The sequence below is a fragment of the Zingiber officinale genome, chromosome 4A, assembly GCF_018446385.1.
Source record: "Zingiber officinale cultivar Zhangliang chromosome 4A, Zo_v1.1, whole genome shotgun sequence".
Classification (NCBI taxonomy): Eukaryota; Viridiplantae; Streptophyta; class Magnoliopsida; order Zingiberales; family Zingiberaceae; genus Zingiber; species Zingiber officinale.
In genome coordinates, this window is record NC_055992.1 from 133972301 (window position 1) to 133996093 (window position 23793).

At 39.4% G+C, this 23793-nt stretch overlaps 2 protein-coding genes across 4 annotated transcripts; both read right to left on the reverse strand.

The window, feature by feature from the left end:
• Positions 1-9171: 9171 nt before the first annotated feature.
• LOC121971333 (serine/threonine-protein kinase Nek2-like) lies at positions 9172-15006 on the reverse strand. Its single transcript, XM_042522534.1, has 15 exons — positions 14614-15006; positions 14218-14353; positions 14044-14110; positions 13544-13609; positions 12720-12766; positions 12584-12629; positions 12397-12477; positions 12184-12226; positions 12031-12080; positions 11865-11946; positions 11730-11779; positions 11122-11195; positions 10973-11024; positions 10467-10904; positions 9172-10089 (listed from the first exon to the last, which is right to left on the reverse strand). The coding sequence occupies exons 2-15, from the start codon at positions 14301-14303 to the stop codon at positions 9502-9504; spliced, it is 1770 nt and encodes a 589-aa protein (XP_042378468.1). The 5' UTR covers positions 14304-14353; positions 14614-15006; the 3' UTR covers positions 9172-9501.
• Positions 15007-16284: 1278 nt separating this feature from the next.
• On the reverse strand, positions 16285-23539 carry LOC121971334 (protein NETWORKED 1D-like). 3 transcript variants are annotated; one of them, XM_042522537.1, is made up of 7 exons: positions 23221-23539; positions 22799-22926; positions 22492-22728; positions 19623-20938; positions 19404-19505; positions 17639-19243; positions 16285-17559 (listed from the first exon to the last, which is right to left on the reverse strand). In XM_042522537.1, exons 3-7 carry the CDS (start codon positions 22592-22594, stop codon positions 16525-16527), a joined length of 4161 nt encoding a protein of 1386 aa, XP_042378471.1. In that variant the 5' UTR covers positions 22595-22728; positions 22799-22926; positions 23221-23539; the 3' UTR covers positions 16285-16524. The 3 variants fall into 3 exon arrangements, with proteins under 3 accessions (XP_042378471.1, XP_042378470.1, XP_042378469.1); XM_042522536.1 differs by having other exon boundaries at positions 19404-20938; positions 23303-23539; XM_042522535.1 differs by having other exon boundaries at positions 19404-20938.
• Between the last annotated feature and the right edge of the window lie 254 nt (positions 23540-23793).

A 23793-nucleotide genomic window follows, 5' to 3' on the forward strand; every position in this document is an offset into this window, starting at 1 on the left:
TAAGTCTTGGCGGTGTAAGTCCAAGATGTAGTCTTGGCAACGTAAGTCCAAGTGTGACTTGGCAATGGATGAAGCCCCGAAGGTGAGGAACCTCTTGGCAAAGGAAGACCCGACAATATGGATAAGGCCGAAGGAAGCTCCAGAAGGCAAGACGTGAAGGATGGGGAGACATCCAAGGGACGCGAGGCTGATGGAGGAGGCTAGAAGGCTAGGTCTAGGTTGGTCGGGCGAGGACGAGTACTGAGTGATTGTACTCAGGGCAAAATGCTATGTGTTTTAGAATTTACTGTAGCGGCACTGTAGCAGTACTGGTTACTGTATTAGTCGACTGGTATACTGTAGCAGACGACTGGTATACTATAGCAGTCGACTAGTAGTCGAACGTTGGGTAACGGTCGGCTTCAAGGACCAGTCGACTGGTAACGGGAAAATAGCTTAGTGTTTTCCTCTCGAGCTCTATTTAATAGAGCTCGAGGTGCTTGGGCATGGTTGACGAAATAAACTTGGTTAAAGCCTATTAGAGTCTCCCAAGCCTTCGTGTGATCGGTGTGCTTGTATTCAAGTGTTTGTGGCGAGGTTTTTCCACCGACAAGGAGCTTGAGCTAGCCGGAGGTTTTCCGGGGAGTCATCCACCGACGGATCGGGATCGTTCACCTTACGGACAGCCGTGAAGTAGGAGTTTTATCTCCGAACCACGTTAAATCAACGTGTTAGGTTTGCTTTCTCTCGTTAGTATTTGTTTTTGTATTTCCGCTGTGCACTAACATTATAGGAAGCGATCGTTTTGGGTGAGACGCTATTCACCCCCACCCTCTAACGGGCGTCAAGGTCCCAACAATTGGTATCAGAGCTAGGTGAGTTCTTGTTGGACTAATTGCCAAGAGAGCGACTAGAGGAAGAAGATAGAGTCGGAGGGACCTCTAGGATGGGACATCCGAATCCCACCTCCATACGAGCGCGAGGACTTCGACTATTGGAGGAAGCACATGGAGATGTGGTTCCAAATGAATTGGAACCAATGGATTGCGTTGGAGGAACCATTTAAAGCTCCAACGGACAAGAAGGGAAAGCGTCTCCGACGTCGATATTGGACCGATGAGCAAAGGGAGCAATCAGAGACGGACAAGGAGGTAACTAGAATTTTAATTAATTTATTACCTCCTAATGCGATATTGAATGTAGGTGAATATGAGAATGCAAGTGACCTTTGGAAAAAGGTAATTGTGCTTCATGAGAGTCCTACACAAATCCAAGAAGAGGAGGAACCCAAGGAGAAGGACTCATTGGTCCAAGAAGAGAATGACCAATTGAATGTTGACACGAGCTCAACATCCGAGGAGGAGAAGGAAGATGAGGATGTATCATCCACATCTTCAAGGGAGGAAGAAGTGGAACCATCCACATCTTCAAGTGAAGAGGAAGAAGAGCAATCCAAGGAAGAGGAGATCGTGGAAGCTCAACCCTCCACCTCAACTACCAAAAAGAGCACAAAGGATCACATCAAATGCTTTGAGTGTGGTAAAATGGGGCACTACAAGAGTAGGTGTCCTTCGCTCAAGAAGATAAAGGAGGTAAACCCTAAACCCACTAAAGTTAATTTAGAAACTAATGTGAGTTGTAGGAAGAAGAATGAGAAGAAACACATTAGGTGCTTTACATGTGGTGAGTGAAGTCACTACCACACAAAGTGCCCAAGGAGAGGAGAGCTCAAGAAATTGGCGCACTTGAAGAAATGGGAAAAGAAGAGGAGCACAAGTCAAGGGGGAGCTTCAAAGGTAAAAGGGAAGGTAATCCCTATTTTGAAGTTTAATCCAATCTCCAATTCTTATATGCTTGTTAGAAATAATGTAGATTATTTACGTAAGTATAATCATGGATTTAAGTATAATGATAGAAATAGAGTTAACATGGTAGACTACCCTAAGAAATCATACACTAAGGGTAGACCTAATAAGACCCAAACCACTTTGCTTAAGGGAAGGAAAGTGGGTGAAAACCTAAGCATTAATCCCAAAAAAGGGAGACATATGCCTAGGAAGGTGGGTAGGTCTAGGCATATCCAAGGTGGACATGTTGACTTTAGGGTTAGAACCCTAGAATTAGAAAATCAAATCTTGAAGGCAAAGCTTGAGAAAATGAAGAAAGTCCTAGAGAGGTTCATTATTGGACCTAAAGGACTTGACATGTATTTGGGTAGTCAAAGACCTAAAAATGTCAAATTAGGTCCCTCCAAGACCAAAAGGAGGTCAAGTGTTAAGGTAGCACATGACATTAGTAAGGGAGGTGTGACCAATGACAAGGGAGAGTCATCCAAGGCCAATAAAAAGGAGTATGCTAGGGTGGCATATAATTATGGCAAGGATGAGGTGTCCAAGGTTAAGGATGAGAAGAAATTAACCAAAGACAAGGTGTCTAAGGTTAAGAAGATGAATTTAGTAGGTCAAGTGTCACTCGAGGTGCACCGAAGTAGCCTAGCCATAGTGGATGAGTGACCAAGGGAGGTGACTTAGGTTAAGATTCTTAATGTTAGGAAGAGCCTCTGGGACCCATGATAGATGAGTTATCAAATGTGCCAAGTGGTTAGGAGACAGACTTAAGCCTCTAACCTAGTGGGTTGGCACAATTGGGATGTAATTCGTGCATGGAAATATGAATTGAGTTCATATTGTATGAAAATTAGTTTTTGATGTATATATGCCATATAAAATAATGCTAGGGATGCATTATGATTTAGTATGGGCAGATACATCAAGAGGAAGTCAAAACTAGGACTTTAGGTCAAGGTTCAATTGAACCATGTAGCTAGTTTTGGATTTTGTGTCAGTCTTGGGATTGGTGATATATACATTTTGTAATATATTTTTCCCAAGTAGATAAGGGTACAATAGACCTCTCCACAAAATTTGGAGATTTTTGGAGGTCTAGGGAATTTCTGGTGCATTTCTGAAGTTGCTTGAAAAGGTTGATTTTTACAGAAATAGGGTGCCAGTCGACTGGTGCAGATACCAGTCGACTGGTAACAGTGTTTTTTAGCACAGAATGTTTCTATAAGCTCATTTTGTCGATACCAGTCGACTGGTGCCGATACCAGTCGACTGGTGCCGATAGATTTCGACTACAGAATGCTTCTGTAAGGTTCTGTCGAAGGGGGCAGTCGACTGGTACCTAGTTCAGTCGACTGATACCAGCCTAAAAGTGTTTTTCAACGTTGTTATTGACCGTGTCAGCTCGTTTAAATGTATGAGATCCATGGGGATAAATACATGAGTTTAGGGTCAATTTGGATGACATGTTTTCAACAATTGGGATATTATTGGAGCTCTTTTTGATGTATGGCAAAGGGGGAGAAGTCTAGGTTTAAGTGGGAAACCTATACACCTTTGCAAGAAATCCTAACTCGAGGGGGAGATTAGGTGAAGGGGGAGCGATTGTTTAGGCAAAGGGGGAGAAGTTTACCTTTGCGGGAAATCCTAGCTCAAGGGGGAGCTTAGGTGAAGGGGGAGCCTAGGGATTTAGGTTCCATTATTTATGCATGAGTTGATTTACATATGTATTGAATTTATGTTTCCCTAACTTAAACAGGTTGTCAAACATCAAAAAGGGGGAGATTGTTGGAGCAATCTAGGTGCCCTAAGTTTTGATGTTTGGGCAAAGGTTTATGTTAGGTTTATTGTTGTATTTGATATGCATTGTGAGTGTGCAGGATACAGGTACAACAAGGAAAGTCCAAGTGTGATCTTGGCAAAGGAGGAAAGTCCAAGGATGAGTCTTGGCGGTGTAAGTCCAAGCATGTAGTCTTGGCAACGTAAGTCCAAGTGTGACTTGGCAATGGATGAAGCCCCGGAGGTAAGGAGCCTCTTGGCAAAGGAAGACCCGACAATATGGATAAGGCCGAAGGAAGCTCCAGAAGGCAAGACGTGAAGGATGGGGAGACATCCGAGGGACGCGAGGCTGATGGAGGAGGCTAGAAGGCTAGGTCTAGGTTGGTCGGGCGAGGACGAGTGCTGAATGATTGTACTCAGGGCAAAATTCTATGTGTTTTAGGATTTACTGTAGCAGTACTGTAGCGACGATGTAGCAGTCGACTGGTACACTGTAGCAGTCGACTGGTATACTGTAGCAGTCGATTGGTAGTCGAACGTTGGGTAACGGTCGGCTTCAAGGATTAGTCGACTGGTGCATACACCAGTCGATTGGTAGCGAGAAAACAGCTTAGTGTTTTCCTCTCGAACTCTATTTAATAGAGCTCGAGGTGCTTGGGCATGGTTGACGAAAGAGACTTGGTTAAAGCCTATTAGAGTCTCCCAAGCCTTCGTGTGATCGGTGTGCTTGTATTCAAGTGTTTGTGGCGAGGTTTCTCCACCGACAAGGAGCTTGAGCTAGCTAGAGGTTTTCCGGGGAGTCATCCACCGACGAATCGGGATCGCCCACCTTACGGACAGCAATGGAGTAGGAGCTTTATCTCCGAACCACGTTAAATCAACGTGTTAGGTTTGCTTTCTCTCGTTAGTATTTGTTTTTGTATTTCCACTGTGCACTAACATTATAGGAAGCGATCGATTTGGGTGAGACGCTATTCACCCCCACCCTCTAGCGGGCGTCAAGGTCCCAACAAGTATGTCTCCTTGTGGTCTCGCACTAAGATGAGAGTAGAGGATACCGACCGGGAAGGTCATTAGACGTGAGAGCATGCTCACTTAACTCGCACTGGGGCGAGAGTCTGGGACACCGACCTGGAAAGGTCGTTGGACGTAAGAGCATGCTCACTTATAACTCGCACTAGGACGAGAGTCTGGGACACCGACCTGGAAAGGTCGTTGGGCGTGAGATCATATTCACTTATAACCTTGCATTTGTCATTCGGTAAATCCAGACCTGTGCTTACCGCCCTGCCAAACGAGACCTTCGCTTGTTGTTCCTTATGTCTCGTCCTGTAGGCCGAGCCCTGCTTCGTATTTTATCCTGTAAGTTATGAATCGTACATCCCGGCTCCCATATCCTGTTCTGCATGTTTCACCCTGTAAGTCCCGACCTGTAAGCCTTAGGTCGCACATCCTGACCTATACGTCTTGATCCGCATATCCTGTTCTGCAAGTTTTATCCCGTAAGTTCTGACCTGTCCGCCTTAGTCCGCCTATCCTAACCTGTACATCTTGGTCCGTGTCTCCTGTTTTGCATGTTTCATTCTGTAAATCCCGACCTATAAGTCTTAGTTCGCCTATCCTGACCTGTACGTCTTGGTCCACATATCCTGTTTTGCAAATCTTATCTCGTAAGTTCTGACCTGTCCGTCTTAGTCCGCCTATCCTGATCTGTATGTCTTGGTCCGCCTATCCTGATCTGCATGTCTTGGTCCGCATATCCTGACCTGTAAGTCTTAGTCCGTCTATCCTGACCTGTACGTCCTGACCTATATCCCGTAAGTCCTGACTTGTACATCTTACTTTCCGAATTCCTACTCGTCATGTAGGCCTAATCCCTGAATGTCGCTTATGTCCAACCTGGACCGTCCAGTAATCTGGACCTTTGACCACCACGTAGGCCAGACTTTTGACCACCACGTAGGTTGGACCTCTGACCATTTCGTAGGCTTGACTTCTGACCGCCACATGACTTGACTTTTGACCGCCTCATGGGCTTGACTTCTGACCGCTCGTGGACTTGACTTCTGACCACGTCAGCTATCCGACCCCACTATCATGCGCCGTATTAGTTTTCATTTTTAACAACATCATTGCCACTGATGCCATTGACAATAAGCAAACAGATGGCATCCCTTTCTCTATTTCCCTAGCAGAAAGTTCAATATTTCAGTGTGATTCTGATCAAACTTTCACTAGTTTCATTAACATTTGATCCTTGTATCTATCATCTTAATGCTGCATTATGAATTTGAGAATTGAAATACTTTCTTTTGTTGAATCTCCAACAAGTGATGAACTGAATTGACATGAGTTGTTCTTGATCTTTGTGATGGTAAAGAGAAGTATCTGAGCTCTCTGATCATGCCAAGCAAGAAGTGCAATTCCTACAAACCAACAATTTCTAGGGTGGTTTTTTTGAGTGTTGTAGAACTTCAATGGCCTGTTAATTCCATTCATGGTGGTCAAAATTGTGATCCAAAGCTTAGGATTTTACGACCTCATGACCCGAACTACTGATGTTGGATCATTAATGCAACGTTGGACTTATTAAAAAAATAGCTCATGCATAGCTCCTGCCGAGACAAGGTCCCGGAGTCACATAATAGTAACTTTATTATTGTGCTAAGATTGCCATGTTTATCGCAAAAGGATAATTCTGTCTTGTTGTTACAATAACTGAAACAGTTTATATCCTAGATACGATTTGAATTGTGCTAAGATCTTAGAAATTTATGATTTGTTCGTATGTTTTCTTCATCATTATCATAGTGGATCTCTATCCCAATAATCTTGACTAGATGAAATATATTACCTTCATACTTTTTTCCAGCCATATCATATCAAAAGTTTTCACTCGTATGATATCCTTTTTACTCCTAACTAGAAGAATCTTTTATTGTTATTGTCGTCTTAGACTTTTTCCGGCCGTATCACGTAGAAAGTTTTCATGGCAAAAAAATGATTTGTTTGCCCTAGCGCCCCGTCCCTAAGTTAATAAGGAGAAAGTAAATCATAGATGGTTACTAGTCATTAGTACAAGTAGCCAAGGCATGGAAAAGAGCACGCTCGAATGCGTTGAATTTCGATCCCAATATCTCATGTGACAACATTTTATACCTTAACCATTGTACCAGCCTAAGGAGACATAAGATCTTTTACTATGATTAGAAGTATTGTTGTCATCCTGTTTATAATTATGGTTTATTTTATATATGTTGTTCATTGCATAAAGATGCAACATGTTGAGAATTAAAATCCTCCCTTCACAAATAATATAAGAGCAACCTAGTACATAAAACTCTCATCAATATGGGATCCTAAGGAAGGAATCATATTGGATCTATCATATATAATTTTACTTTATATTTTATAAGAGGTTGTTTCTGTCTCGTGGAGAAAGTTGATACGTATGGTGAAAGCATACAGATATTAAGATCGATGCTTTGGTCCTACGGTCCGAACCTCTAGATTTTCCCTATTTTTTGTAGGAGCTGGATCTTGACAGCCTTACTTTTAACTGCATAAAACATGACTAAATCTTATATGATCTAAACAAAATTGAAGATATTGAAATATTGGAATTGGAACAGGTGGTGTGGTGGATCCCGATTCCCGATCTTAATCTTGTGAAGGGACTCGGTGAGGCACTACTTGGTGACTGTGAACACAAAGTGAGTTGAAAATCCTAGCTCCCACATTTTTCTTCTTCGTATGATTAAATATACACCACCCAAGTCTTTGTTGAACGAATGACAAACATTGTATGCTCCTTCAATTTTGCCCACATAAAGCTGTTGAGAATGTCTTTGTTTGTATTGCCATGATTTGTTAAAATGAAGAACTTTAACATTGATATCAATACTTACCTCTTTTTCTAATGGAATTTGTTGTACTTGTTCAGGTAGGTTTTAGACTGTTCGACTGAGTTGAATAAACAAACATATAATTATTACTTTAAACTGAGGAGAAGTCATAGTTTTTATTTGAGAATTGTTCTTTAATTATCAACCAAGCTTGTAAATTGAAGTTCTCGAAACATGCAAAATATTTTTTTTCTATTACAAGAGTCTACATCAAAAGTGAGTGCATGCTATCATCCATTTTGATGTCTTTAAATCCAGGACAATTATTTTCATGTCAAATTATTTTGCTAATTTTCCTTCCGAAATTATTGACTTTGATTTACAAGTGCTTTCACACCATGAATTGGATGATCTATCCTTTGCAAGAATTCTAAATATAGTTTTTTGAATTTTCTCTGATCTTCTATGCTGATAATGGACAGCTAAACTCTCTCTGACCTAGCTAAAGTTCATCACCTTTCTTTCACCTTTCTTTAGAAAAAGTTAATTCATCATATTCACTTGTTTGCGTCCTTAAGTGTCGGTGCAATATCTATATCAGTGGTTTTGTATGGTGCAAGATTCATTTTGCCCCTCCAATGGATGTATACCACCTTGATGCCCAGTGTGCAGATCTACACTGTACCACTAAGTGCCCCACTGTTCGCGCCTATACTAGTGGATCTCCGCTTATCGAGAGACAATTTCTCAGCAATGGGGCTTACGAGATAGAAATGTCAAAGCTCAGTTGTACAAATCTGAAACTAGGTAAGGTAACCCGATAAACAGACCTGCCGGAGAGAAGATGCACGGGAAGGAAGAAGGGCAGCGCTACAGGAGCCGATGATGCGGGACATCTTCGCCATAATTACCTCTCGATGCTTAAATTCCTGAATCCGCCACTAATTATACATGCGTTGAATCAGTTATGATTTCGTAGTTATTATAATACGGATTCGACCTAATTACCTAACTTTCATTTATAACAACTACGATAGCATAGCTGTTACAATATGTAACGGCTATCGTTATGCACGCCTATTTAAGATTTAAGTGGAAAATATGACATAAGATAATAATGAAAACAATATAAGTTGTGTCAGTTAAGTTGGCCTGCTTGGCCAAATAATTTAAACAGATTAAATTAAAATATTATTAATCCATTTAAAAGCAAATCTAAGCGGATCAATCTATGTAAGTTGCAAACCTCTATGCAAGTTGCAAGCCCAAGCGAGTCAGCCCATGGAGAGTTTGGGTTGAAAAAAAATCTACAAACTTAAAATAAAAAAACCTATTAGCTCTTAGACTTGATTCATCTAATCCATAAACTAAACTTAAAATTTTCCAACATTTTCTCTATATTTTTTTATTATTTTAATAGACTCATGAATGATGGACCTAGCTAACTCACAACCCGCATTGGATTAAAAATTTCCTAACCAGCTAGAATAACGCGCCAGCGCACCCCACCCCGCCATATAAAGGTTTTTGACAAGTCATCCCACCCGCTAAGGATTATCCCGTCTGACAACTAATCGAAGGACAGTTAAATAATTATATATGAATGGCTAATGGAATGAAATTCCCTTTATAAAAAAAAATTAAATAGGATTTAATTTCTGCCCAAACATTATCCCACTAAACACATCATAAGAAATAACAACACCACCAAAAAAACAAACTCCTAGCAACAAAACTACTTTCAGAGTAATTATATATACATCATACTTTCTGTCAAGTGCTTTCTTTTATTTAACATGTGATTAAAAGTTATATATGACAGAAATTAACTGCAGCAGTTTCAGTACTTTTCTAAATTCCAGTACCTGTAATTTGATGATAAAAATATCATCAAAGTAGATCGAGTAGCTAACTTAGATTTCACTTGTAACCCTAACAGCAACTGCAAATTCAACACTGTAGCAAGAACTTTTTGAGGTCTGGTGTCAATGAGTATTATGATCACCCTTCTGCTGGTTTTCTATGCATAGATTAGGACCTAATGATCATACAGATCACTGTACAGTTTCTTTGAAACTTTTGGTCAACCATATTGCAGTTTCTCGCGGGGAGACTTTTCCAGGACCAAACGGCTTTAACAAGACCCCCAGCTCGTTGAACCTCTCCTGTTGCAACAGCTGAGCACTGAATTCCAGCAAACCCTCCAAGGCTTCGGCTCGCTGCTGGTACGATGAGGTATCAAACCTCCTCTGCCTTGATTCTGATGATCCCCGGCTGGACATGTCTGTGGCGATCGGATTTCGGTCTGAAGAGTGGCTCCCATGGTCGCCTTCGGTTCGGAAGATTTGGACTGTGCATTTGTCCTTTGTGATTGATCGATCACCGTAGTGTGGGGTCGTAGAAGAGCCATGAGCTGAAGAGAGTCTGCGAATAGGCAACAAAGGATCTTCATAGGAGGCTAATGGAAATTCTGCAATTCTATCTATTCGCGGGGAGTTGACTGAGACATCAGGGGACTCCAGTCGGTGAAGAATCTCGAGATTGCACTTGTGATGGCTCTCGAATGTAGCTGTAGCTAAAGGAAGAGATGCTCTACGAACAATGTGATGAACACTTCTATCAGGTGGAGTTCGCGATGTTATCTGTATTGGAAGTACAATTACCAGTTGTGAGTATAACATGCAAATAAAATACAAAACAGGATCGGTAGCAAGTAACTTTTCGAGAAAACTGAACAATTGCAATTATGACTACCAAGACACTAAATCGATAAAGATTAATAATATTTATGCCAGCAGTTATAATTGCAAACAACTTTTCGACCAACCCTTCAAACTAAACATATAGGTCACCTGGCAGCTTAGTCAGACAAAGGACGGCTTTTGATCTTATGTGTACTTCAATACTCCATCAAACAGTAGGACAAGTTTATTTAAAAGTTCATAGTTAAAATTTTATGATATGGGAAGTATTATACTAAAGAGTAATTAGTATGCATCAGCGATGTTTATGGCCATACCGGTTCATGCTTTGGTCTTGTGCGAAATGTCTTTGAGGTCTCCACTGGTGTCCTAGGAGTTCTTGAAATTCTAACAGGACTGTGTTTTATGGTTTTAACCGTTCTTGTGTGTTTTCCACTCATAGCTCTCTCAATGCCTATCTCACCAATTTGACTGCTGCCGACAGAAAGATTCTTTATCCTTCGATTTTGATACTCAGAAAAATCTCTAATAGTTCGAGTGGAACTCAAGGATTTCTGCTCCACAGTGTCACCAAGTTTGTAGTTCATTTCATCTCCTAGCGATATCCTTTTTCTATCTTTGTAAATAGGATCAGTTTTGTCATCTTTAAATCTGATTTTGCGATTGTAATTGAAGCACGCCCGTGAAGGGCTACACTTTAGATTGACTTGAAGCACGTACGGTTGAAGATGTGGATGCTTCAGCAGCTCTGCAGCCTATTGATACATGAAGTAAAATTAACTAGGTTTTGATACATGAAGTAAAATTCCCTATATATACATACAGTTGGTCGATGTTCGGGGCTTTTTCTGAGCATGCTTCTAATTAGTCCCCTACTGCACACATGAACGATAAAAATAGTGAAATGGCAATCCTTTAGATCTACCAATAAAGCAAAATGTTTCAAAGAAGAGGAGAATAATGAAAGCTTACAATGCACCAGTATAGGAACTCGGTAGAGGAGCCACAATTGATTTGTTGATTTTATTTATCAAACCCTGCATATCCTGTATATGATAAAAATCCGCAAAGTCTAAGAAAACAATAACGGAGATTATAATCAACTTTTACAAGTAGACAAACAATGAATGTCATTTATATACGAGGAAAAGTTTAATCTAGACGCAGGCACTACACAATGCAGCACCTCATTCAAGAACACAAGTCAACAATAATCGTGAATATTGTATAAAGGCTCACAGAAACATGTATTTACAACTTTTGTTTTGAAAATACTATCAACTAGTTATCAGTTAAAATTTTCAGTTCTCTAAATGTTATGTAAACCTACTAATTTTATTTGACCATAGAAATCTAATCATAATATAGCTAAAATAAAGCTTTAGCCAAGAGTTTCTAGCAATGCGTTAAAGGATGACAGTAATTTCAGTAATAGAGAATCACATCTCATAAACAACAGTGAATGATACATTAAGTTAAACTTGTTTCCCTGGGGTAACTGAAAATGCAATAGCTTACATCCAAAATAAAGACTAGAGCAATATATGTGTAGATAGACTGTAGAATCCATTGAAACTTACAAAAGCTTTGAATGCAGGCTTGAGAGAAGTCATCTCGTAGATACAGCAGCCTGAATGGTGAAGTAAAATTGTGTAAAAGGTTGCTAGATCAGGAAAAAAAATGGAATATTTGTAGTACAAGTGAAAGGAATTTACCTAGAGACCAGATATCGGACTTGGAACCATATGGTATATCAGCGAGAAGTTCTGGGCACATATAACTAGGAGTGCCAACAACCTGCAGTAGAAATCTATTAATCTCGGTGTTGAGAAACTAAATAGATCTTTTAACAAATATTCTTTAATCAGATTTAATACTCACGGAACATGCCAGATCATCTGAGGATAAAATTTTAGCAAGACCAAAATCACCTGCAGAATGACTCAGTTTCAGCGTTTCATGTCCACTAAATCTCTTAAACTTGAACTAACCGATTAGTGAAAACTGCAATCAACCTTGAGAATAAGAACTTACCAAGTCGTATATTTTGATCTTTTGTCAGAAATATATTTGAACACTGAAGAGAAACAATGCAACATAATTAGCAAATATTTACTTTGGATCTATTATAAAAACTTGATCGCCCAGTAGAGAAATGTGAAAATCATTTAACATAAAAAGTTTGCACCTACTATATCACCATATAAACAGGGATCAATAACCTAATACAACAACAATTTCTTGCACCTTAACATCACGATGAAGAATATGATTCTTGTGCAAGTATTCAAGAGCCATAAGGAGTTGCACCAACCACTTGCAAAGTTTCTGGTTATAAAAATTGAAAAAGATTGAAGATCCGCTAATATATTGCAAAATGCAGAAAGTACTGATTCAGGAAAACTAGTATCTCCGATGATATCAAGTAATCAACCTCCTCAGAGAAAAGATGTCCATTCGCCTTCTTTATGGCTTCAGCCCTGTGAAACCACAGGAAAAAAGCACATTGATGAGTTTACCTACATTTAACCATTAATGAATAACTACTACAATTTCAATGCAGAACTTACATGTCACCTCCTTCGCAGTAACCTATCACAATGCATACATAGCATCCCTGAACAAAGAAAGAAAGAAATTAGGAAGGAAATAAAGATCCATTACAACAATGAAAGCAAGTAAATGATGTCTGGATCAAGGAAAATATGAAGATCCACCAATGACCAAACACGATGATAGATCACATCTATACTGAAAGTTGAAAAGTCAGTAAAAGAAATATGTTGGCATTCACAAGCCTAAAAAATATTCACTAATCAGAAAAAATCCGATGCAAACATCAAAATGTTAATGTATAATCACCTATAAATAGAGTGTCCTAATGATCGATATCAACAACGACAACAACAACAACCAATCAAAGGGAAAAAAAAAGAAGAGAAAATACTAAGTATAGGACTATCTATTGACTACTGAGTCTCCAACAACCTCCTAGCCACTGCAAAATTTCAATTGGACAGCTATACATATTGTAAAATGGCAGACAATGAGAGAAAAAATGGTCAGTTCAGTCAGAAATGCTGAGTCCACTATGACCCAACCTAATTTTACAATTGGGGTGTTGGGCATTAAATAGATAATTGACAGCATATTACTGCAATTAGTGTAATATAATAAGCCAGCAAAAAGAGACAAGAAGAATATAAAGAATGTCAAGACACTTATGTTAGCTGAAAATGTCATTTAGTTTCCGAGATTGACAAATCAAATTCAACTAAAGGGTGGATTTAGCATTTATAATGCCATTCGATAGTTTATAACTAATAAAAAGAAAAAATACAATAGCAAATCTACTGTTAATTGATTTTCAACTGAAGTTGGAGGATTCACCAACCTTTTCAACCCACGAATCTTTGTACTCTACAATAAATGGATTCTTCACTTTAGAAATAAGTTCCATCTGCAAAAGAAAAGGACAAAACAGAGATGGAGAAAAAGAGAGAAGATTTAGCATTAAGTTGGCAGAAGAAACATATGTTGCAAAGCATAACTAACAATTCAATCATTGTGATCATCTCACTAAAATGATATGGTCCTTAAAAATATGTTCAGAGAAGTCATTTATAAAGAAAAATTCCAATTAGTCAGGTACATGGAAGACACGTCAGTGGCATCAAGGCAGTTAATACTTCAAAAGTAATGTTAAATTCCAATCAAAGCCAAGTTTAGGGAGGAAAGTAATTTTGCCCGAATGTGCTGAATGTAACCAAATGAAATGAATTCATATTGTGGGGAAAAAAAAGTTCCTCGGATTTCTGACCAGGAAAAGAAAGCCAAGTTAAAACAAATATATCAACTATGAAAATACTATAAGTGATTGATAAAGAGGTTCACCTCCAGGTGGGCAGACCGTCGGGTCCTGTTGGTCTGTCGAGCTAAACGGATCTTTTTCAGGACATACCTGCAACAAATCAACGTTTTAAGAGTAAGACTGCAGAAAAGAGAACCTAAGAAGAAAAGACAGGATACATCACAAGAAAATGGGGGGGAAAAGGATGTGTTCCTCACCGCTTGTTCTCAACCTTATGCCTCACCAGCAAAGCAGACCCAAATGCACCTTTCCCTATCTGTTCCAAAACCTCATAATTCTCCATTCTGGAATTCTCCCTCACTGGCCCAAGCTATCTCCAATCCAGATATGATTCTGCACGACCAACAACACATCAAAAACCAGGCTTTTCCATTCAACACCCACTTCCCTATTCCAGGAAGAAAAGGTAGTTTAATCGAAATTAGGAAGGCTAACACAGCCAAAAGATTTTTTTTTTTTAACAATAAGCAAAAATCAACAAATGCATATCCTATTTCTTCACTCTTTTCCCTCCCAACAACCAGAGTACCCAGCGACCCAAATGCGCAGCAAAAAGGAGCAGAAAGAACGTGACTTTAGCAAAGGGGTTTTACCAATAATTAGAAAATGGCCACACCAAAACCAAGCGTGGAGATCTCGCTCCACAGCGACCTAGAACAAGCCTCGAAACGGTAGAACTTAGTCGTCGGTGCACGGATCGAGCTAGATCTCAGCCCAAAAAGTCGCATTGAAAGTCACCGGCAAAGTGAACGCTGCTCTCCTCCATCGCCGCACACTTCCTCCTTCCCCTTCCCATTTGAGGCTCGAGTTTCATTGCTGTAGATTCGAGGCCGCAGCAGCAGCAGCAATGATGAGGACTGATGAGAGAGCGGCAAAGCAGGCGATGATTGCGGATTTCAAAGCCTCTCTCTCTCTCCTCTGATGCCTCTTCACCTTTTGCAACGCAACGCAAAGCAACGCAACGCAAGAAAGAAGAGTGGAACAGTAGTAGTGGGAAAGAAGACGATCGTTCAGGATCGCGTTGTAAGTCCGAGACACACTCTCCTCACTCCATCCAATAACACACGAAATTTGTTGGGCCCCACTTCTGTAGACGCTGTCTCTTGTTTCGCGGTCAATTCGAGTTACAGAAATCGCCATCTCGCATGCGGACGGAGAGAACACGAGACACGGAAAGTAACGTCCTATGCCGCCGCCACGAATCGCGTCGACGCCAGGGGCAATTCGTATCGAGACGTGGCCCCTTTTGGTTGGTTATAATATTACGTGCCTGTCGTGGAGTTCGCCTGGAGCCGGATGAGGAAGACTTTTTTTTCACTCTCGCACCCAAGTCCTCAACCTAATGGGTCCCTCTCTAAAGCCGTTGGTGAAGCGTATGAAAGATGAAGTAATAAATGGGGTGCAGGTCAAGGGTACATGAAGTATTGAAGGATCGGAGATCTAGCAGCTGTTGTGTTCTGGGGGGAGTAGGTGATGTTTCCCATATAAAAATTCTCATTAAAGATAAAAACAAAATTAACATAATTTTAATATAAAAGTACACGTCGGTGTGTGGGGATGGGTTTCCTTTCAATATTATTTTTTTTAATTTTTAAATTAAAAACGACAATATTAAACTAAACTATATGATATGAATGAAAAAATATTGTGTGAAAATTAAAAGACATCCTAAATTATATAAATGACAAAGGATGAGAATTGATGGAGGTAAATATTCGGTTAAAATTGAATCGAATCGAATTGAATTAATCGAATCGAATTGACTTTTTTTCGAATAAACTGAATCGAACTGATTTTCAATAAAAATCGAACTGAATTTTCAATAAAACCGAACAAACCGAACCGAACAAATCGATTTTTTCTAAAAATTTGATTTGGCTTAAAAAAAATTTTGGTTCGATCTAAAATTTATAGTCTAAAAAATCGATTTGGTTCAAAAATTCGAAATATTCGGTTTAACTGAATAAAAAATTCAAAACCGAACCCGAACCGAATTAACTGATTTTTTAGAAATAAAAAGCCGAATTTCCGAATAAACCGAACCAAATTTTTAAATTCGATCGGTTTAATTGGTTTAACCGAACTTTTGCACACCCCTAATTGTCGATTGCTGATCATGCTGCCCTACTACAACATCTTCATGGAGAAAGTCACTGCGCAGCTGAAAGATGGATCAATTCGGTCTATCAGAATTTAAAATCCTAGATTCGTCCTGAAGACAACATCCCTCTTTTAGTTTTAGACTATATTTCTAAATGCAAACATTGTCTAAAAGTTTTTGGAAGATAGATTAAGATGACATAAATATACAACAAATACAAGAGAATGTCCTTGCATTGAAGTAACTAGATCAACATCTTCAGGTACCACTCAGTCTCTTAATCAGAAAATACCTTTCTCATTTGCGAGTTGGATACTACTACAAACTATCTATCCGTGAGGAGTGATACAATTGCTAATAAGAGAGCAAGGTAGTCATTAGTTGATGTTGCCTTGATACAATCTCAGGAAGAAGCTTCTTTGTGCCTTCTGGTGTTTCTTCTTCCATAGATGAATTCTCTGAGTTGAATCCCGGGTCTTCTCTTAATTCTGGCTCTCTTGTTCATATGTTCTTCGTCAAATTTCAGCAAACTATATTTGATTTTTGGTATCTCGAATTCCAGCCTTCCAATTTTCTCAGACGCCTTTCTAGCCCAGTCAAAAATTTGCTTCCTCCTTTTGCTCTCGATATCAGATTCATAAATCTGGTAGGATGAGGAAGGAGAAAGGTTTTCCACATTGCTTTTCAGCTCATTGTTGACATCAATAAGCTGTGATAAGGATTCATCAGTTACTTTCAGTTGATCCTTGATGGAGTTGATTTCCGGCCGAGCCAAATGTCTAATCTTTATAGATTTTTCAGCACTCTTGTGTAGTTCTTGCAAACTTGCTTGTAGGACCGATAACCGTTGGGCATCAGAATAAAGCCACTTTATGACTCTCTTGTTCCACTCCTGGAGTGGTGCAACCTCACATGGCATATCTTGTTTCTCAGCAACTAGTCTGCTCGATGTGTAATTCTCTTCCTCTTCGTCACTCTGATAATATGCTCTATTGTTCTCTGTTAGCAATGATCCACCGGTATCGTTCTTGCTGCTATATCCTGTCCCCCAGACCTCGAACTTCTGGTCGGTTTCACTGTTTTCTCTATCCTTTCGTCCGTGAGAAAGAATTTTATTCCCACGTCGTGGAGGATTGAAAACAATATCAAGTTGTACATCTTTGTTGGTGTTTCTTTTGCGCCGCGATTTACTTGCACTTTTATCAGAATTCCGCTTCCCCTTTGATTGTAACCATTCGATTTCTTTCCATGCAGCCTCCAAACTGGCATGTGAATCAAACCGTTCCAGTTCGATCATACTTCCGGTGTTTATCAGCACCTCCTGAAGAACTTTGACTTTCTCCTGCAATTCATACAGTCGCATAGGTGTTGAGGCATTGCAGTCTGAACTAGCATCTTGATTGCTTGCAGTAGAAGGATAAAACTCGAGCTGATTAACCTGACCATAGTATAAGTTAAATAAGATCCTGTTTTTTTCAACTTTGTTTAATAGCAACTGATAAAAGGGGAAACAATACCTCTTCTATTTGACTGGTTGATGTTGAATGTCGTTTCGTGAGGGAAAGAGTAAGTTCTTCCAAAACGACAATGTCATCCCACAACAAGCCCAAGAAAAGTTCGTGCGCACTCAAGTCAGCCCTCAGTTCATTGTTTTCCTCTTCAAGCTCTCCGATCTTTTTCTCCAACTCATCAACTGGTTGACTTAGTGTGATCTCCTCTTGCACAACTTCCCTTTGCAGAATGGCATTACTCTGAAGGTTCTCGTAGGTTTCGATCAGTTCAAGAACTTTTGCTTTACATACTGTTGCATTGATCATCTCAAACAAATTCTCCTGCAGCAAGAAGCCACAATCATCCAACTCAAGATGTCTATGGTTGACCTGCGGTAGGCGACTACTCACAACCAAAGTTTGTGAACTTCGACAACAGTTCATGTTGCTTAACGGCACCTTGAGATTTGTGTTTTCCTCTTCTAGTAGAATGATCTTCTGTTCAAGCTTGATGGCCAACTCGTAAAGAAGTGCTCTTTCATTGCTTAATAGGGTTATTTCATATTCTCTATCTGAATTGAGGCTCTTAAAGATCGTAGAAAGGTAATCCGTGGCCAAAACTTCTGCTAGCATTACATTATCCTCCTCTTCGAGTTTGACCTTTGCTTGACTCAGATCCAAAAGTTTCTTTGAGATCGATTTACTTTCCTCGACCAATTTGGATACTTCAATTTGTAATGCCCGATGAACTTCTTGTGAATACATTAACTGTCTAAACAGCAAATCTACTTCAGCCTTCAGTGTAACCACCCTTTGGTTGCTAACCTGGATCTCCTTCTTCAGTTCTTCATTCGTCACATGTAACTCATCCTTCTTGCTTCTCAGCATCGTATACTCAAGTAATCTGACTCCAGATTCTTCGACAAGCACAGCCTTTTCAGCTCTCAGCTCAGCGGCATACTTCTGAAAGTGTTCTAAAAGGGCAAGAACTACTGAATTCTCAAGAAGTAGACGCTGCTTTTCATCCTTGGCATCTGAAATAGCATTTAGCATCTGTTGAATTTCACGTAAAGCAACCTGTAAAATAATGCCATTTTTTATATCTTCTATAGGGACGTATTGCAGATCAATCTTAAGCGATTGCATTAATAGTCGAACCCACTCCCTGAGTTTCTCGTTATTCTCAACTAAATATTGCATCTTTTGTTCTTGGTTCAGGCATTCCCTCTCAAGCTCCAGAATACGTCCCTCTGTGTGTCTCAATGCCTCTTCATCTTTGTGAGACTTAACTGAAAGAAACAAGTTCTCATCTTTCATCTCGCATAAACATCTCTGCAAAACGAATAACTCTATCTCAGCATTCATTATCTTTAGCTGCTCCATATCAAAAACGTCTTCCCTTTTGCAACATTCTTCCTCGAGCAGATGTATCTGATCAGTGAGTGCCTTCAGCTGACTCTTTCTGGACTGACTAAGGGTATTTTGTTTTTCCTTCTCGAGCTGTAACAATTCTTGCAGCTTAGCGACACAATGAAGCATCAAGTCTCTACCCTTCTCCAGAGTCAAATTTTTGTCTTCTCCCTCATGACATCTGCCCTCCAAACTCTCCAGACTCTTCTCGATTCCCACTACCTGATGTAAAACAAGAATCACTCAGAACAGGAATATCTATAACAACATAATGATAAATCTTTGTGGTTGCTGATTAGTTAGGTAGAATGGAAAAGGTATACTTAAACACATATATCAACTGCAAAGACAAATGAGAGACTGATAAGCACCCAACGCATACCTGAGATTCCTCTAATTCTTCTATTTTCATTCTTAGACTATGTAGTTCATCGTTGGCATTTGAATGTGAAGCTTCAAGTGCTGCATTTTTTTCTGACTGCCACTGCATATGGTTTAAGTTTTCTAGATTATGATGTGCAGTTCGATTCATCTTGAGTGTATCTGCCAACTCAACATTATTAAGTCTTGAATCTTTTATCGATACCTGAAGGGATTGTACCTTTAAATTGACTGCTTGTATTTCCTCGAGTAGCATATGATACTTCCCTTCCGAATCATATTTGTTGTTTGTTAGACAATGTAACTCCAGCTGAAGATCTTCATTTTGCTCAATATGATCAATTTCATCTTCAAATTTCCTTCTTAAATCCATTAGTGAAATTATCTCATCCTGAAGAGTCGCTATTTTTAAAGCAGATGATAGCTTGTGCTGCCTCAACCTGCCATTTTCCTCCCTCAGATTCTCAAGTTTTTCTTCTGCATCCTTCAACTTTTCAACTCCACTTTTAATCTCCAATTCCAGGTGCTTTATCTCCTTAGTGTGCTGCTGCTTTATCGATTGGCAAGTCATTTCAGCCGTCAAATTTCTTTGTTGTTCATTTTGTAAGGACATGTTGAGAATCTCCAGCTCCTGCGCCTTCCTATCAAGATTTTCTTTTTGCTTTCGTATTTTCTGCTTTAGAATGTCAAATTCCAACTGCAAAGAGTGGTTTGTCTCCGAAACAAGACTTTGCTCTTCGGCACTGTTTAAACTTGAAGCCTCTATCGTCATCTCATCATTGAGCTGCTTAAGTTCTGCTTTGATGTGGGAGATTTCATGCTCCAGGTAAGATAATCTTGCGATCGATACTTCATACTGAACCAAAACATCTTGTTTTTCAGATTTTTCATTAAAGCAGACCTCCTTAAGGCACTGAATGTCATTTTCACTTTTATCAGCACATGCTGACTCTGAAGCGATTTGTTGCTTCAGTTCCTGGTTTTCCTTCAACAACCTGGAATTTTCTTTCCAAAGTAATTTATAATCTAAAAAATTATCTTCGGTCTCATTGCCAAATGCAGCACCAGCTTTATCCTCTTTGCTTGGAAACATTTCATTTATTTGCTTCAAAATGTTTCCAAATGACTCCACCTTACTTTCGTCAGAATATGCCTCGTCCAATGTCACTGTTTCACCGCACAATGACAATCCTAAAAGATCACGGAGTAAAACATCATCGTCAGGGTCAGAGATTCCCATAGGCAATTGATGGTTATTCATTCTCGAACCAGGAGCAGGAGATTCATGTAGAGACTCAACAGAAATTTCATCCGGGATCTGGTTGGGAAATGCTTTTACTATAGTTTGATGAGCCCGACGCAGTGCCCCAGTCGCATGATCATATCTTTCTGCTAGAGCACGGTATGCTCGATAAAATTCCTCCACTAGATTTATAAGCTCGGGACGTTTCTTATAGTACATTTCAGCTCTTTGGGCGAAGGAATCAGCATCTTCCTCTATAAGCCCGATCATTGATTCAATCTTGTTATCCATATCTGTGTGTGAATCAATAAATTCCACCATTTGGAGAGAAAACGTATGATTCAAATAAAGCTAAGAGGGATATTATTCCAAAACAAAATCATTGTCGTCCATTGGATTGTATAGACAAGACAAATGGGAATAAAACATGTAAACTATTAAACAAAATGAGAACAAGTAACAAAACAGCCAGGATTGTCTTCGATACTTCCATGACCAGCAAAAGGAAGTGTCTCCCTTTTTAATAGTGTTTTCTGTGTATCGAACATGAATGCTCCCTGACATAAAGAAGGCACTTTTTTATTTTTCAATTACCTTCAAAGGAAGATTTATTGACAAGCAACATTGTAGTTTTTTTTTTTCATTTAATCATTGTAGTTCCTTTCGGTATAAGGGTACTACATTAAACAATTTCTCTGGAGACAACTAAAACAAGCTATAGTTCAGTATGTTAACCAATCAAAAGGATTGTCTAACATCATAAGTTCACCATCAATTCACTGAGACACCAAATAATCAAGGACAAAATCATCATATGAGTGCTCCTCTTTCATTTTTTTTTATCAAAAGAACGTCCCACCCCACCAGCCCCCTCCATAAAATGACACAACATCTCTTGCCGCACACATTAAATCCTAGTTGTATGAACAAGACAAGTCTACGTTGTATCAGCTATGATTTCGTAACTGCTACCATAGTTATAAAAGCTTCAATTTCATAGTTTTTACAACATGAATGTTGTTGAACACTTGAACATGATAAGTTCAAGTTGTAATAGCTACGGTTTGTAGTAGCTACAACGTGAATATTGTTGAACAGGACAAGTTCGTAGCTGCTACTACATGAATATTAGGTGAACATATCAAATCCGCATTTTAGCAACTATGAAACTGTAGCTGCTATAATGTGAATGTTTTTGAACTGGCTACCAAAAAATCGAAACTGGACTGCTAAAAAGTCAAAACTCATCAACTAGCATACTTGAGGACAGCTGTGTCATTTTATAGGGAGGGTTGGTGTTGGTGGGGTGGGGTGCCCTTTTGATAAAAAATCAAAAAGGAACACCCCTTTGATGATTCCAGTAAAAAGGTGCCCTTTTGATTATAGCCCAATAATCAAACTACCAAAGAAGTGTAAGGAACGCAGAGGGTTGGGGGTATTAGAGACTCCAAAGCCTATATCAGCTTTACATGCATCAACATCGATTAAAGATTAAAAACTCTAACCATGCTTGCGATATCGAATAACACAAAAGGCATTCCTCTAACCGATAGTTTGCATTACTAAGCTATAGCAAGAGCACATACAAGAGACTTCATATTGCAAGATATAACCAACATGTTTGTACTTAGCATATACATCTGCTCTAAAACCCTATGGCAAATAGATAATCTGACCTTTAAATAAATGGTCTATCTACTTTTTTTAGTCAGGAATCGATTGTTTATTTACCATGAGAACACATAGCAGGCTAAATTTGAATGCTATAATGGAACCAATACTTAGAGTATAAAGTGAATCAATTGATCTCTCTGCAAAGGGACAAAGATGAGAGCAACGTGCATACCGGTAAGGTTATCCCGAAGCCATTTAGAGAGCTTGGGACTGATATGACTATCCCACCACCATGAATACAAGCGCCGGGATTCAGCACATGACAATGTCGCCATGAATATAGTGTATCCAAAGGAACCTCTATAACAAATGGCTCTGCTCTGCTTGTATTAATATAAATGACTGAAGAACCAAATAATTCCCACAGATTGCTATTATAATTGTGTTACAAACACTCATGGAGAACCATCTGAGTAAAAGGGAAAGGTGGTGAAGTTAAAACCGAGAATAAGAAACTTGTAAGGAATGACTATAAATACCTCTTCAATCAATGATCAATCAGGAACTAGTTTTGCTACATATGCCCAAAGAGAGCATGGGCAGAGATCAACCCTAATGTTCGGAGGTTGTGGCAATCAAACTTCGAAGATAAGTGAAGCCCCGAGTTCTGAAACAAAAAAGAAATGATGGTAGTGTTACAGATTTAACAAAGGCAAGTTTTAAGATCCACTACTTAAACCATGAACACCATGATGCGACAAGAAGCAAAGAAAAATAGGGAAACCGAAAGGTAAACGAAACCCCTGGATATTTCCATTCAATTGCACAATGAACTGGAGCAGAAGCGGAGATCTAAAAGCTCAGGGCGATCGGAGAAAAAACCCACGCAAGCAAAAAATCATGAACCCTAAAAACACGAACTTTTCGCCAAAAACAACCCGCAAGATCGCGTTTTGCTCACCCGGCCATGATTCGATCAGCAGCAAAAGCAGCGAGGAAAAACAAAAACACACTTTTTAGTAAGGAATGATTTCTTAATCAACCAGAAGCCAAAAATCCCAGCTGCTCCGCCACCAACTCTCATCCCGATTGCTACCCCTTCGCCTCTCCTTCGAATGCTCCAGGCGAGGGACTACAGACGGCAAGAGCCTTGCCAAGGAACATTTTTGGGAAGAGAAAATGGCAGATAAGGAAAGGCTGCGGGATCGGGACGCCAAAGTTGGCAGAAATTACGCATGGAATTGAAGATTGGAATAAATGGAGTGAAGCAATCTGCACACTGCGAAGTCAAAAAACTACAGTGTGTAAACGCGCAATTTTACATGCGCCAAAAAGAGATGAACAGAGCTAATGCGTGTGTCTGTGAATTTTCTTGTTTAGGGCCTGAAATTTAGGTTTATCTCTGTTTAGCCCTTGGTGCGAGAATTATTTAATTTGATCCATTATATTGGGTCGTATTTAAAATCGTGAAAATATTTCAAAACACTGTTAATGTGTTTTTTACCATTTCAATATAACTCTCGATGTTTTAGTC

Bases quoted from the DNA above. Each gene is read 5' to 3' on its own strand.
- LOC121971333 (XM_042522534.1), bottom strand. From the start codon at position 14,303: ATGGAGAATTATGAGGTTTTGGAACAGATAGGGAAAGGTGCATTTGGG. The intron at 12,630-12,719 runs GTAAGTTCTGCA...GTGGTTTCACAG, and splicing joins TACTGCGAAGGAGGTGACAT to GGCTGAAGCCATAAAGAAGG. The intron at 12,227-12,396 runs GTGCAAGAAATT...GTTTCTCTTCAG, and splicing joins TTCTTCATCGTGATGTTAAG to TGTTCAAATATATTTCTGAC.
- LOC121971334 (XM_042522536.1), bottom strand. From the start codon at position 22,594: ATGGCGACATTGTCATGTGCTGAATCCCGGCGCTTGTATTCATGGTGG. The intron at 19,244-19,403 runs GTATGCGTTGGG...GTTTTACATCAG, and splicing joins AAGAATTAGAGGAATCTCAG to GTAGTGGGAATCGAGAAGAG. The intron at 17,560-17,638 runs GTATTGTTTCCC...TACTATGGTCAG, and splicing joins CAACCAGTCAAATAGAAGAG to GTTAATCAGCTCGAGTTTTA.